General features: G+C 36.3%; 1 protein-coding gene across 5 annotated transcripts in view; it reads right to left on the bottom strand.

Annotated features, from left to right (window-relative positions):
- NT5C3A (5'-nucleotidase, cytosolic IIIA) overlaps nucleotides 1–14,119 on the bottom strand; it is a 43,903-nt gene that overhangs the window by 14,168 nt on the left and 15,616 nt on the right. The window contains exons 1-2 of one of the 5 annotated variants that reach the window (XM_037126546.2): nucleotides 6,324–6,482; nucleotides 1,739–1,793 (exon numbers count right to left, since the gene is read on the bottom strand). The exons of 2 other annotated variants lie outside the window; for them this stretch is intronic. In XM_037126546.2, the coding sequence (XP_036982441.2) occupies nucleotides 1,739–1,774 (36 nt within the window). In that variant the 5' untranslated portion in view covers nucleotides 1,775–1,793; nucleotides 6,324–6,482. Of the gene's footprint in view, nucleotides 1–1,738; nucleotides 1,794–6,323; nucleotides 6,483–14,119 lie in introns of those variants that run through there. 2 more of the 5 variants (XM_037126547.2, XM_037126548.2) reach the window with 2 other exon arrangements.

Genomic DNA, 14,119 nt, shown 5'->3' with positions numbered 1-14,119 from the left:
ATATCCCAAGGAGCTTTTAGCCTCCTACAAGATGTATCAACGTTTGTAGAAAAGCAAACCCAAGGCAAAAAGTGTGTAAATCAGTGCGATGATAGTAAAAAACAGCAAGTACACATCATCTTTGGCTTCTCTTCCTTCTGTAGTCTTTTTGTGGGTTGACTACATGGTTACTTGCTTCAAAAACAGGGTTCTGGGATCCAAATAATAAAAAATTATACAGTAGGGCATTCCTACACCACTTACATTCATTTTGGTTAAAAAAAATAAATTGGCCCAAGCAAGGAAAGTTTCTACTGATTTAATGCTACATATCAGATATTCAAACTCAATTATCGAAGAATCAAACAGTAATCATGCAATGGCGGCAAAGTTCACATCCACGAGTTAGGTTGAACCGTATGAAATTGCCAATACTGGACCACATCTGACATGTAAAACAGCAATTTCATATGCTTCACCGTAACAGCAGTAACTACACTGATGACAGCTTACCCAGAACTGTGAGTCAGCTCTCTCCTCCCATCACACACTGGGTGGAAACTGAAGCTGAACGAGAGATTTACGAACTGTGACACACTGCGGTTGTGTGCGTGCTAAGTCTGTTCTGGTTTATAAGCTCAGACCAGGAAACTAGAAAGAAACACATTAAAAAGATAGAGAAGAGGAAGAACAGGAAAAAAAACAGAGAAAAAATAAGAAAGAGATCCTGGAAGAAATTGTGATTTTTTAGGATTTCAAAATTGTGAATATGGAGAACGGATATAATTTTTTCCACACATACAAATAAAGACGTTACCTATCTAATTAAAATACTCACTAACGTAATACAGCAGAGTGCTTACTATGCTAGCAGGCACTTCACATGTTTTTTCACTAATATAAATAAGGACATTTCAGTTACAAGATGAGTAAGGTCTGAGGATCTAATGTATAACATAGTAACTACAGTTTACGACTATAACAAACTATGATATAGTTGACATTTATATTTTTGTATAATTGAAATTTGCTGAAAGAGTAGAACTGCAATGTTTTCACCGAAAAATAAAAGTAAAGTGAACATGTGAAAAGTAATGGATGTGTTAACTAGATAAAGGAATCTTTTTACATTGCATACATACATTAAATCACACATTGTACATGTCCAATATCTTACAGTTTTATTTGTCCGTTACACCTCGGTAAAGAAGGGGGAAAACTGTGAATAAGGACGACATGAGGCCGGCGGTTTCATCCCTCTACCTTGACCCTGAGACCCTCACCCTCCTTCCAGGGAAGCACAGCTCTGAAGGACCGAGTTAAGATTTGAAGTCAGTTCTGACTCCAAAGGCTGCGTTTTTCCCACCTCACCCTAATGTCCACAATGCAATGAACTTGTACTATTGTCCAAAAAGTTTTTTTTCATGCAAATGCTTGTTGTTTTTTGTTCAGAGGCCTAAGATATTTCATGCTGTATGATTTAAGTGTGTTGTTAAACAAGGAAAATTTAGCACAAAAAGAATGGGGTAACCATCTTATATGCTGACACAGTAATACAAATTATATTTCAAGCAAAAAGATGTCAAAGGAAAGTGGAAATTCAATTCGACAAACATTTGAGGCTCCATTGTGTGTCAAACGTTGTGAAGAAAGATCTATAGAAAGCTACAGTCCTGTAAGTAACTATCTAGTTAAAGGCGGAGGTAAAAGTGGTGAATTCACCATTAATAAATGGAATGGGAAATATTTAAATACCCACCATTTTCACATGTACAGCAGAATCTTGATTAGTCATATCTCGGTTATCCAATCTTCTGGATTTCCCCAGGTGATGTCACAGTAGGAGAGAGAGAGAAAAGGTACACGTGACACACATGCATTTCAGTCTCTTCCTGTATGTGAATGACACACGAAGGCGGTACTTTGGCAATGGTTTAAACGCCAAGTAGCAGAACCCATTTTCTTTTTCCCTGAAGAGCTCCATAAAGATTTGACTGTTTCACATGTTTGGGGTTAAAAGTTCGGTATGGAGAATTTGCAGCTTTCCTTTAAGAACTTCTATGGTGTTAAGAAGATTTGAATACAGTTAAAGTGAAGTAGATATTTGCAAGAAAATGCTTTATTACAAGAATGTTTTATCAGCATTTTCTCTACATGTCAGGATGAAGTTTGTGGGAAAACTGCACTACTATTACTGAATCAACGAAGGACTATATAAGAAGGATGTAAAGGAGAAACGTGATATACATACTTCACCTTTAATTTTCTCACACTAAAATTTTTAATTTTGTGAAGTGATGTGACTAAGACATGAATTGTGTCTAAATCTAGAAGAGTATTCATTACAAAATAGATATGTAATATTATTTGTTAATGATCATTTTAGGGGTTTGGATAAAATTTATACATGTTTAGTTTTTAAAAATATCTCATTATTATATATTTTTTCATTTTTGCAGTATAAATCTTAAGAAAATTACTTACTTTTTGATACTCAATGACTTTACTTTTACTTTATTTTACATAAGTAAAATTTTATAATAAAAGCATTATTTAAAAAGGGCAACTTTGCCCTGGTTGGTGTAGCTCAGCAGATTGAGCGTGGGCCTGTGAACCCAGGGATTGCAGTTTGATTCCCAGTCAGGGCACACACCTGGGCTGCAGGCCAGTTCCCAGCAGGGAATGCACAAGGGGCCACCATACATTGATGTTTCTCTCCCTCTCTCCTTCCCTTCCCTTCCCCCTCTAAAGATGAATAAATAAAATCTTTTTTAAAAAGGTTAAAAAAAAGTAGTATATATTTTAAAAAAGGGCAACTTTGTTGAAAGATGAAAAAATCAGACTTTTTCTTAAACTTTAATAATAGAAGTTGGACATTAGATCTGTGTTCTTGATAATTACAATGTGTTATAGCAGATATATAAAATTTATTAAATTCTTAAACCCACCCCCCACTTTCCATTTTAAGTGCATAAAACTGGGCAATGTCTTATAAAAAAAGTATTTTCACTCCTTTCTCAGAAAAGCTATTACTAAAGTGATGATCTTGTAACTGATGGCATCTGAGAGTTGAGTAAAAAGTGTTTCCAAATAGTAAGATGCCTCCAATTTTTCACATGTGAAAAAATAATGTATCTGTTATCCACATCTATATACATTCACTCAACGTAACTCATAAAAATTTGATCACCATCCCCAAATGTAATTATAATGGTAGTTTGGAGGTTAGTAGATAATTGTAGATATAGTCAAACAGGGTCAGAGGTAGTAACTTTTGGTCCAACTCCTTTCTGTCAGAGTCAGCTCTCAAACACACGTCATAGAAGCTGCCCACAAGTCTACTTCTCTACTTATAAAACCAAAGCATACTATATTAGGTGCTCATGGTTTTTCTTTAATGCTTAATATCTGAAAAGGAGCCTACATTTCGAGAAGACACTATTTAAATAAAAGCATTTTATTAGCTTGTGGTAGAGGAAGGAGAATGTGGAAAAGTACAATCAAGTTTATAAAAATACCACATGCTCTGTGAAACACTGGAAAGGCCCAGTGAAAACAGAACCCCAGCAGTGACAATACAGTTCAGTATCTGGGAATATGAGCTCTTTTTGTTGCACATGGAGACCTTATTTCTCTCCACCTCCAACCCCCTAAGTTTGGTTCCTTCTGTAGTGTTTGTGCTTAGTTAAAAAAGAAAAAAAAAAAAAAGGCTGTGTTATTAGTTGAAAGAGTAATTGTCTTTCTCATGGTCTCTTTAAATTTTATTTAAGCAAAATACATACCAAACAGAGTAATGAGGAATTTGCAACTGCTAAGTTTCCAACTCTAGGACATTATTTTTGATAATCTGGACACTCTGCAAGTTTCAAGTGCAGGGCTTTCACTCCTTCCAGTCCCCACTGGCAATCTGACCAAAATTTATCCATGTTAAAAATAATCTCTCATTAATAAAGTGATACTGCAGACCTAATATGAAAAACAGCCTGAGGTCACTAGTATTATAAAAGTGTAAAGACTAAGGCACAAATGTCAGCATTCTGGCACAATTCTAAAGAAGACACAGAAAATGAGGGCAGGATATTTTTAAACCAATTGGCCTGTAAACCTATACTCGGTATATAAAGTTCTGGCTCACTTTGCCAACAGTCATCTGTTGCAGATGCTTCAGGAGGAGAGCTGTTGGAAAAAACACATCGAGTGCAGAAGACTTGTTCAAAAATAGAAAATACCACCCGTGAACTATAAACTCTCTTCAAAGGATGTCTGGAAGCCTGCCATCTTTGGAACCTTTCATCGTGGACCGATTGTGCTGAAGGTGGAAGACAACTGCTGTGTGTGCTCTGTGGGAGGTGAAGGTCTCTACTGTGGGACCAGGCAAAGACTGAAGCAAGAGGGAAGACCTGCACTTGAATAGCAGAGACGTGGAAACTGGAGGTTTCAGCTATCCTGGTCTTTCATTCTGAAATGATGAACTTTACCTTGAAAATACATTTACAAACCAATAAACTGAAAAGTTCTATGCCTACATGGACAATATCTACTTGCCTTTACACAAGTTTTAAAGAATCTGAATGAAAGCTGAATACTTCCAAAGGCCCACGATGTTCTGTTTTGTGGGGAAATAAAAAAGACCAAATTTCTTATTCTAATTAGCTCAAAAAGTTATAATTCTGCTTGAATTTTGATCTCGAGTCATTTAAACTAAACACCAATAAGGTAATGAAATCCTGGATGGCAAATGGTGTACTATTTACCTAAGGAAAGGCACGGAGTGCTGTAACATGGACCAGGTGTCACCAACACCACTGAGTGTCCATGGTGAACCCATGTCACCGCGCTTCTCCACCAACCTGCATTACTTGTCCTGTATTTGGTTTTTTAATAACAACAACACTTTCTTAGGGTAATTGGCACATGGAAAAATATCAAACTGTAAGTTTATTATTTCCATAGCATTGTAAATCAGTTTCTCAAGGCATTTAAATAATTCTCTCTAATTAAAATTTCAAGGCAGCAGTAAAAAAAAATACATAACTGGAAAGTGAAACTTTTTCGATATAAACATAAGACAAAAATGAATCTGAACAGCAAAAGGTGGGAGGAGAAAAGAAAGAGGTAGAAGAGGAAAAACAGATTTCGAAGGCTAGTTATTTAAAAATCAGCAATTTTTAAAGGGGCAATTTTTATAGAAATTTTCTTAAATAGTAAAACTTAGCTTCTCAGAATTTAATGAATACTTGTGAAAATACATAATTTCAGAGCTTAGAAATTCATCCACGCCCCCCTCATCCACACTGCCCCAATATTTAACAGCATGTTTCAGGATGAGTTAAACCAAGACACATAGAAATTAAATTATTCTGATTACCCTTAAGGCACTCTGAGTTCTTCTGTCCTTGAATCTGTCCTAGAACCATAGCACAGGTGGTAAGCAATATCCAGAGATGCTTGGATATAGGCCACCAATAAAAACCAAGTAAAATACTTTAAAAAAATGGTCTGCTTCACTAGCTAATTTTCCTGATTAAAGAAAACTATTAAAAATGAGGTAACCCCGGCTGGTGTAGCTCAGTGGATTGAGCGCAGGCCTGTGAGCTAAAGGATCGAGGTTCGATTCCCAGTCAGGGCACATGCCTGGGTTGTGGGCCAGTTCCCAGTGGGGGACACACAAGAGACAACCATACATTGATATTTCTCCTTCCCTCCCCCTCTAAAGATAAATGAATAAAATCTTTTAAAAAATGAGGTAAATTCAATTATTTACATGTAACTTAGTCATAGTGTTTACCCTTTCATAGTAATATGTTTGTCTGAATCTTAATTTACCATATGCAATTTGTCATAAGCCTTTGAGACAGTGATCCAGCTTTTATCAATTCATGAAACATACCAGTACAATCCTATTCCAGGATGTCCTGGATAAAGCTCAGAGGCACAAAATAAAAAATTCATTACCTTTATTATTAGCTATCATAAATAGTTTCTAATTCACAAAGCATGTGGCTATCAGCAAAATTGAGCCACAGCAACTGAATGAACAACAAAATTGGATCTTATAATGTTTTTTCCCCTTAAGAAGAGATTTCTGAGGATACTTTGCTTTTCCTTAACATCTAAATGTCAAACAAGAAGCTCTTAAAATTAGATCCTATAAATTTCTCAGACCTAAGACACTGCAAAGTTTTACATATTCAGATCTCTGCAAATTACAGTTTTGCATTATATATTGTTTCTTTATTTATGCTTTTAAATGCCTAAAATTTCAATCAGATACTAAACCAAATAAGGATCAGAAAGGTTAAGCAAGAGAAGTTCATCTATGTACATGAACTGCACACACTTACCCTGAAGTAACTGGAGCAGCTACACCAGCAAAAGAAAATTCTTGCTGTCCGAGGCGTCTTAATATAGCACAGGTGCAGTCCCAAAAGCCCTGGCTAAGCTGTGTGCAAAGCCCGCATCGACAGTGTACAGAACACCATCGACTGTAACATTGTCAGTTAAAGTAAATTTGTAGCATTAGAGCACTGGCGACTTCAGGTGCAAAGAAAAAGGAACTGCAATATGAATACCAATATTTCCTTCCTTGCGGTGGGGGTTTTTTTTTGGGGGGGCGGGTGTCAGTGAACTTGTGGCATGTACATTTTTCTGTGTGAATGTTATATTTCAATGCAGAGTAAAAAAGATTAGGTTCATAGTTGGCTGGGGAAGGGGCCATGTGTATTGCCCACGGGCACAGAGTTTCGCTTTGGAAGGTAAAAGGACTTCTGAGAGGGATGGTGCTGACAGTTGTGCAACAGTGTGAATGTACTTAAAGCCACCACACTTACACCTAGTTAAAATGGTTAGGTTTTTTGATATGAATGTTTTACAATTTTTAAAAGATTAGCTCATTTAAGGCACTTGGAGAAAAAAGATATGATGCACGTATGTATGGTGAACAGAATACTAACAGTCTTTATTGCAGGGCAGTGGGAATTAAAGGGGTATGTATGTATGTATGTATTTATTGAGTTGCAGAGGGAGAGAGAAAGAGACACATTAAATGTGTGGCTGCCTTTCACACGTCCCCAACTGGGAACCTGGCCCACAACCCAGGCATGTGCCTGACTAGGAATAGAACCGGCAACCCTTTGGTTCACAGGCCCGTGCTCAATGCTCTGAACTACATCAGCCAGGTTAAAGTATTTTTTAATGTTTAGTTTCACATTTCCCTAGTTGTTTGACAATTTTAACAGGATCATACATGAATTTTCTAAAAAGAAAAAAAATTCTGAACACAAATAGTAAAAACTAGTTTTTATGGTTAAAAACAATTGAAAAAAGTTCCTTTCCTTCTGGAAATAAAAGCAATCTGTTGTGAAAGAATATATTTTTAACTTTTATGGTTTTTTTTTTCAATGCATTTTCAACTGAAAAATGTTTGAGAAGAGGCGGGGTCGTTTTCACCCGAGCAGTGAGACTGCAGCGTGCTCACGCTGAGTGCCAGGGCCTGATAAAGGCTGCCATGGGCTCCGGGCAGCTTTATCGCCAGGAACGGGCCAGGCCCAGCTTCCCTTCCGTAAATACACTTTTATATCAGTCTTCTCTACGCTGGAGAGAAATCAAACCCACACAACACTTCGGTAATCAACTTCGTGAAGCAGCATTCTCTGTTAGAAACAATCCCCCGAATTTAAGAACTGCTGAAAAAAAAGGACACTAACAGATTATTATTCAAACTTGGTCTGTGCCAAATGTTGTAAGTCCAGTACTGCTCTCTTGTTGTAGTAGATGCAAATACCTTAATTGCAAAGAGCAAATAACTTCTCATACAGGACACAACTTTTTGGAAGATTTTTCTCTCCTGAAACTGGCTGTGTTTATCAATGGAGAAAGGGATATCCACTTGTATTTCGGAATAACTAGCTACATCTTTTTAGATACTATCAATTATCCAATTAAAAAACCTATAATTACTTCAGTTTGCCATCACAAAGTTTCTTAGAATTATAAAAAAAACAAAAAAGCCACAGAAAATAAAATCTCTCAACTTAACCTTAATTACTTATTGATTAATTCACTTCACCTTTAATCTTGGGATAGAGAAGTAAAGGGTATAAAGTTATTACATTAATTAATAGTGGTGTGTGAAAGAAAAAAATTTCATAATCCCACATAAAATCTGTATTATTTCTCAATAATCTGATTTAAGATTTAACTACTAACTCACAGTTTACCATAATCCAATTATCATTCAGCCATGCAATGTACTTTTTAAACTTCAGTATGAACTTGACTGACACCCTAAGGAAGTTATTCCGAACCAAACAATAAAGCCATATACAGAAGACAGTTTGGTAGGAGGTGAGATGCAATACTCTGTTTACAACTCTTGTAAAACTTGTTCCCGTTAATTGCTGCATGATGTAAATAGAAGGACGACTTTTTAAAATGTGCAAGACACCTACCTAGGCATGTAATTTCTCTTAAAACTCTTCTGAGAATAGCCAACTAAGCTCAACACTGTAACAAAATTAAAACAAGGTGCTGTACATGTTTACATGGATATAGTTTAAAATGTTTAAGGAGCAAAAACAAAGATGAAACAATAACTACATTTTGGGAAAATGAAGAACTAGTAAAGATCATCTTATAAGTTTTTTACTGCAAATCATTCCTAAAGCTTATTGTTTAGATTACTGCTGGTGAAGCTGATTGCTGCATTTATGAATTTACACACAAATGTGCAAACTGAGGAAAACCTATGGTTCTGATCTCAATGCATTCTTAAAAATTCTATGCAAAAATCTAAGATTGAATAACTTAATTTTCAGAAACTCAAAGTTCTTGAATGAGGTGTATATCATTTTTACTTTCTCACATAAAAAGTAATACATTCTGTAGTTTAAACTTGTGAGAAAGAGCCCTGACTGTTGTGGCTCAGTGGACTGAATATTGACTTGTGAACTGAAAGGCCGCTGGTTCAATTCCCAGTCAGGGCACATGCCTGGGTTGCGGGCCAGGTTCCCTGGTGTGGGACATGCGAGAGGCAACCACACATTGATGTTTCTGTCCCTTTCCGTCTCCCTCCCTTCCCCTCTCTCTAGAAATTAAAAAAAAAAAAAAGAGCAGGCATTCTTTAAAAAATTAAATAAATAAACTACTGTAGAAGAAGAAATGATATTGTTGCAAAAGGAAGGTAAAGTTCAAGAAAACTGGATGTATAAATGAACGGAGTCTTTCTTAGCTCTCCTTTCAAATGTATTATGTTCTAATACTTCAAGATGCTTAGCACTGAAATTGTTTCCATTATATATCTGAATCTTTGTGCCTGAAATGGAACAAGATAAAAAACTGTTTTAATTTTGAACTCTTTCCACATTACACAGTTGGTATTCTGTCTGTTGAAAAGAAACAGTATTGTTTAGGATTGCTATTTTGGTATGGGTTGTATTACAGATGGCCAAAAGGTTATTTTGTTTAAGCTTTTATTTTATTATTGGTGTATTATATCCAATACATTTAAATAGAGAGTACAAAGACTTAACTTACTATACCCTTTCTGATGTGCCAAATAAACTCATTTAAAAAAAGAATAAGGTAGGAAAAGGATGAAAAAAATGGTAGAAAGACTTACTAGAAATTATATGGAAGAGTAGTAGGTGATAACTTGAGTTGTAAAAGTATATAAGGTTTTAAAAATGTTCACAGGATTGAAAAGAACCCAAAGAATATACTTTTTTACATTTTTAGGAATTCACATAGATTTCTCACTTTCAATTTCTGTGTATATTTGAATTTTTTCAGGATAAAATATGGAAAAATAGTTAATTTACATCTATTTCACTTTTTTACAGTGTGTTCATTCAAGAAACAATAAAAGATAGCCCTTAAAAAACTTCTTTGAAAATGAACTCGATATAGTTAGTAAACCAAAGTACTCCACTTAACCTTACAAAAGTTCTGATGACATGTATTACATTAGACAATATATGTCATAGAACAGAACTTACAGCCTTCCGAAGCTTTATGGACAAATTTTATAGTGGTGAGCTCTTTCGAACTTTTAGAGAACGATGCCTCCTATGCTAGAGAGACTATTTAAAAACACATGAAAAGAAGGGAAGCGATTCAGTTCTGTTCATGAAACTAATTAGTATAAAACCCTGATACAAGCTTGTCAAAAATAGCACAAAAAGAGGAAACATGCCTAACTTCAAGCATGAATACAGACATAAGAGTCTTAAATAATAAGCAAGTAACAAACGAAATCCAACGGTACAATGGTCGTCTAACACGACTGCATCAAATGTATTCTAACAATCAGCTGTCACCACAGAGGAAGGATAGGAGCACAGGTGACTGCACGTGCTTCTCCATACTCTGCAGTATTTTCTAAATTGTCTGTAATGAATATATTGTACACCCAGAAGAATAACAAAGATTATTTTTTTAATTAAAGCTACTTGTTCCAAAATATAAGAAAGTAAGACTCTATGATGCTGCTACATTTTGGAGGAAATGAGCATGGCATGTGTTGTCACACTTGTGAAGGTAAAGTAAAAAATTATCTAGTAGGGTGAAATCATGCCTGACTGTTTTTGCCTGCAGTAGCCTTCCTCATTCTATGGCTGGGAGGGAAAACTAAAGATTAAGAAATACACACTATTCAAACACTACGCTCTCTTCTCCTCCCACTCTGACTACAGCACGAAGTCATAATGTGTAGGAGAGGAGTGGAGTGCAAACGAACCTCTGAAAACATTCTAAAGAATGAGTACAGGGGTTGAAAGATGCCATGGAAAGGTCTGAAAAGGAGGGTCACATTTAGATTGCTCAAAATGGGACTAAAACAAAAAAACACTCGGAAAAATACATTTCTAACATACTGTCATGGTTAAACTCAAAAGAGCCTTGGAAAATCAAGAAAAAGAACTCATATGACTCAGAAAAGAAGATAATAAGTGGCCATTTATTTTTTAAATATCTATCTATCTATCTATCTATCTATCTATCTATCTAGAAGGGAAAAAGAGGAGAAAGAAGGAGAGAGATATCGATGCGCAAGAGAAACATGGATTGGTTGCCTCTTGCATGCCCCCAGCTGGGGACCTGGCCTGTAACCCAGGCATGTGACTTGATTGGGAATCGAACCTGCAAACCCTCTGTCCATAGGCGTGGGCTCAATCCACTGAGCCACACCAATGAGGGCTATTTTTAAAAGCTCAACTTAAAAAGTAATAGAAATACTTAAAAATAACTACTATTTGGAAAGATGAGGAAAAAAATCCCTACTCCCAGGAAAACAGGGACCTAGGGACTCGAATGTGCCACTGGTGGAAAGTAAACTGGTCCAGCCCTTCCAGAGGGTAACCTGACAGCACATTCGAAAGCCTTGTGCTTGCCCCTTGACCTGCAATTCCATTCAAACGAATGACCGTGGGTGGGCACAGCTGCTGTAAGACTGTGCATGGATCTATTTATAGTAACAAAACCCAGGAAAATGTAAAGGTTCAAAAATGAAGAACTGGCTAAATAAATTATGATATCTGTATATGGTATAATAAAAAAGTAATATAATAGTTATTAAGTATAAATTTACTACTAAAAATAAGTTAAGTGAATAACCTTGTTAAAAACAATGTCACAGTATGATCCAATTTTGGGGAAAATTATGCTTAATATTTATATGCATAAAGAAGGGAGTATGCTTATTCAAATGTGGGGGGATTTAGGGAGTGTAAATCGCAGCTTACCTGTTTCCTTATAGAGATTTAGTTATTTTTATATCAGAAAAAAAGAGAGAATCAAGGGAGAAATGGACCTTACAATACACAAATAATTAAAATGGACAAATTCCTTACAAAAAGCAGATCTTAATTCAGGTACCAATGAGTCCTTAATTATTAAAACTTCCCTAATGCTGAGTCACAGGCTTGGAAATCCCTGTGTATGGGTGGACCCAATGAGTTAAGTTTTGAAAATCTACAGCGATCACACTGTCTTTTTTTGTTGCAAGTGTATCAGAGGGGATTCAAAAGTGAGTCAAACACATATAGAAGCCTTGATCCTTTACAGGGACCCATGTTTTTCACATAGTGTTAGTGAAATTAAACTTCAGTAACTGAAAACAACATGTATGTAAGTGTACACGCCCAAGAGTGCGACCGGAACTGGTTTCACCGTCTGCAACGAGGACAGCAGGTGCAGAGGGATTAGGCCCTGTTTTCTAGCCTAGATGCTCAGGTTAAAAATTGTTCCGGAAAGTTTAGTGTAATACAGCGCATCTTCCTATCCCCAATCTTTTTAAAGTTAAGAAAGATTATGCTGTAACTAGACATTCTGTGTTTATCTCCAAATCCAAGAGCTCAAAGAGAATACTGTTTAGAGATCATTTTTAAATGTGTTACTTAATTTGACCCTACAATAGGATAACATCATGCCTGAAAGAAAGCTGTGAAAAGAATAGTTTTGTTTATTAATAGAAGGGAGAAGGTAAGAGAATGAACATTTATTGAATAAGTGCTATACGGTATATACTGTCTGGCATTCTATGTATATCACCTCTTTTTTAATCTGAATAATCCTAGTAGGTATTGGGAATAGTATACTGTTGGGATTATCCCATAGCGCAATGAAAAAATACAACACAGGCCTGGCCTGGTAGCTCAGTTGGTTAGAGCATCAGCTCAATATGCCAAGGTTGCAGGTTCGATCCTAGGTCAGAGCACATATAAGAATCAACCAATGAAGGCATCAATAAGTGGAATAGCAAATCAATCTCTCTCGAATCAATTTTAAAAATACAACACAAAGATGGATCATATATATATATTTTAAAAGATTTATTTATATATTTTAATTTATTAGAGAGATGAGAAAGGAAGGAGTAAGAGAAAAATAGAAACACTGATGTGAGAGAGAAACATCAGTTGCTTTTTATACATGTCCAGACCTGGCAATGAACCCACAATCTAGGCATGCGCCCAGACAGGAATCAAACCGCCAACCCTTTGCTTTTCAGGCTGATGCCCAGTCAACTGAGCCACACCAGTCAGGACTAGAACATATTCTTAATATACCACCCTGAAGGAATCAAAGGGGTAGGAGAATTTTTAGATGAATCCTCTCCATTCGATAGAGCTGGAAATGGAGGTTTAGAAAAGCCGGGTAACTTGCCTGAGGCTGAACCATTATCGGACCCCACTGAGACGTGGACCAAACGCACACTACACTCTCCAACGTTACGTAGCACACAAACTTATTCTCTTACAAGACTGCCTAGTGTTCAAAGCACAGATTACATTACTTTTTAAAGAAAGAAAACACTGTATATCTTTACTGGATAAGCCAGAATACTTACAGTATAGAGAATAGCAGAACAATAATTATGGAACACTAGACAGGTTTTCCTATTCTACCAAAACTATGAATGAATGTGACAAAATCATATCCATAGTGCACAGTTATGCACAAAGGACAAAAAAGAATAAAATATTTAATTAGCTTGGAAAGACAAAAAAATTAAAGATCCGCGACACTTTGCTAACAAACTAATTCTTGTCCCAACTTTGGGAAGTATGATTTACCAAAAAGCTTCAGAGAGCTAAACTCGGACTGGACGCTGACCCTGCTGATTACTGGTTGTTCCTAGGCAAAGTAACAGAAATCTACAATAACCAGTGGGACTTTGCTTTAAGAGTTAAAAAAGGTACACATGCAGGGGGCACTTGGCGCAAATTTTTCATTCCTTTCTCCTGGTTACAGGAGAATTGGACATGGCCAAATTAACCCAAATGGGAATCCATTTCTAATTGTTTTCTAGTCCTAGTCCCAGTGTAGCCCAGTGTTTTCTAAAGATAATTCAGTGGGTTTCTATTTTATAACACTTTAGTATTTGATACTGTGCTTAGATTCTCAATCTTTTCTTGTCTCCTTCCATCTGAATCAATTCCAGGGTCTCGTTCCCTTAGAACACTATGCATTTGACAGAGAAATCTAGGTAAGTTGACAAATTGTTCATGGGGGAAACTGCAGAAGTATGATGATTTTTTCTGGATGACAGTGCTCTGACTCAGGGTATTGGGGTGTGGTAGAGAGGGCTGTGCCATGACAGGTAGCGGAGCAGATAAACTGGGGGCAGGAAGGAGCTGGCAGA

Source organism: Artibeus jamaicensis, unplaced genomic scaffold (assembly GCF_021234435.1).
Source record: "Artibeus jamaicensis isolate MK-2021 breed Jamaican fruit bat unplaced genomic scaffold, CSHL_Jam_final contig_1016, whole genome shotgun sequence".
NCBI classification, from domain to species: Eukaryota; Metazoa; Chordata; class Mammalia; order Chiroptera; family Phyllostomidae; genus Artibeus; species Artibeus jamaicensis.
This window is presented reverse-complemented; position numbering and strand designations above follow the sequence as displayed.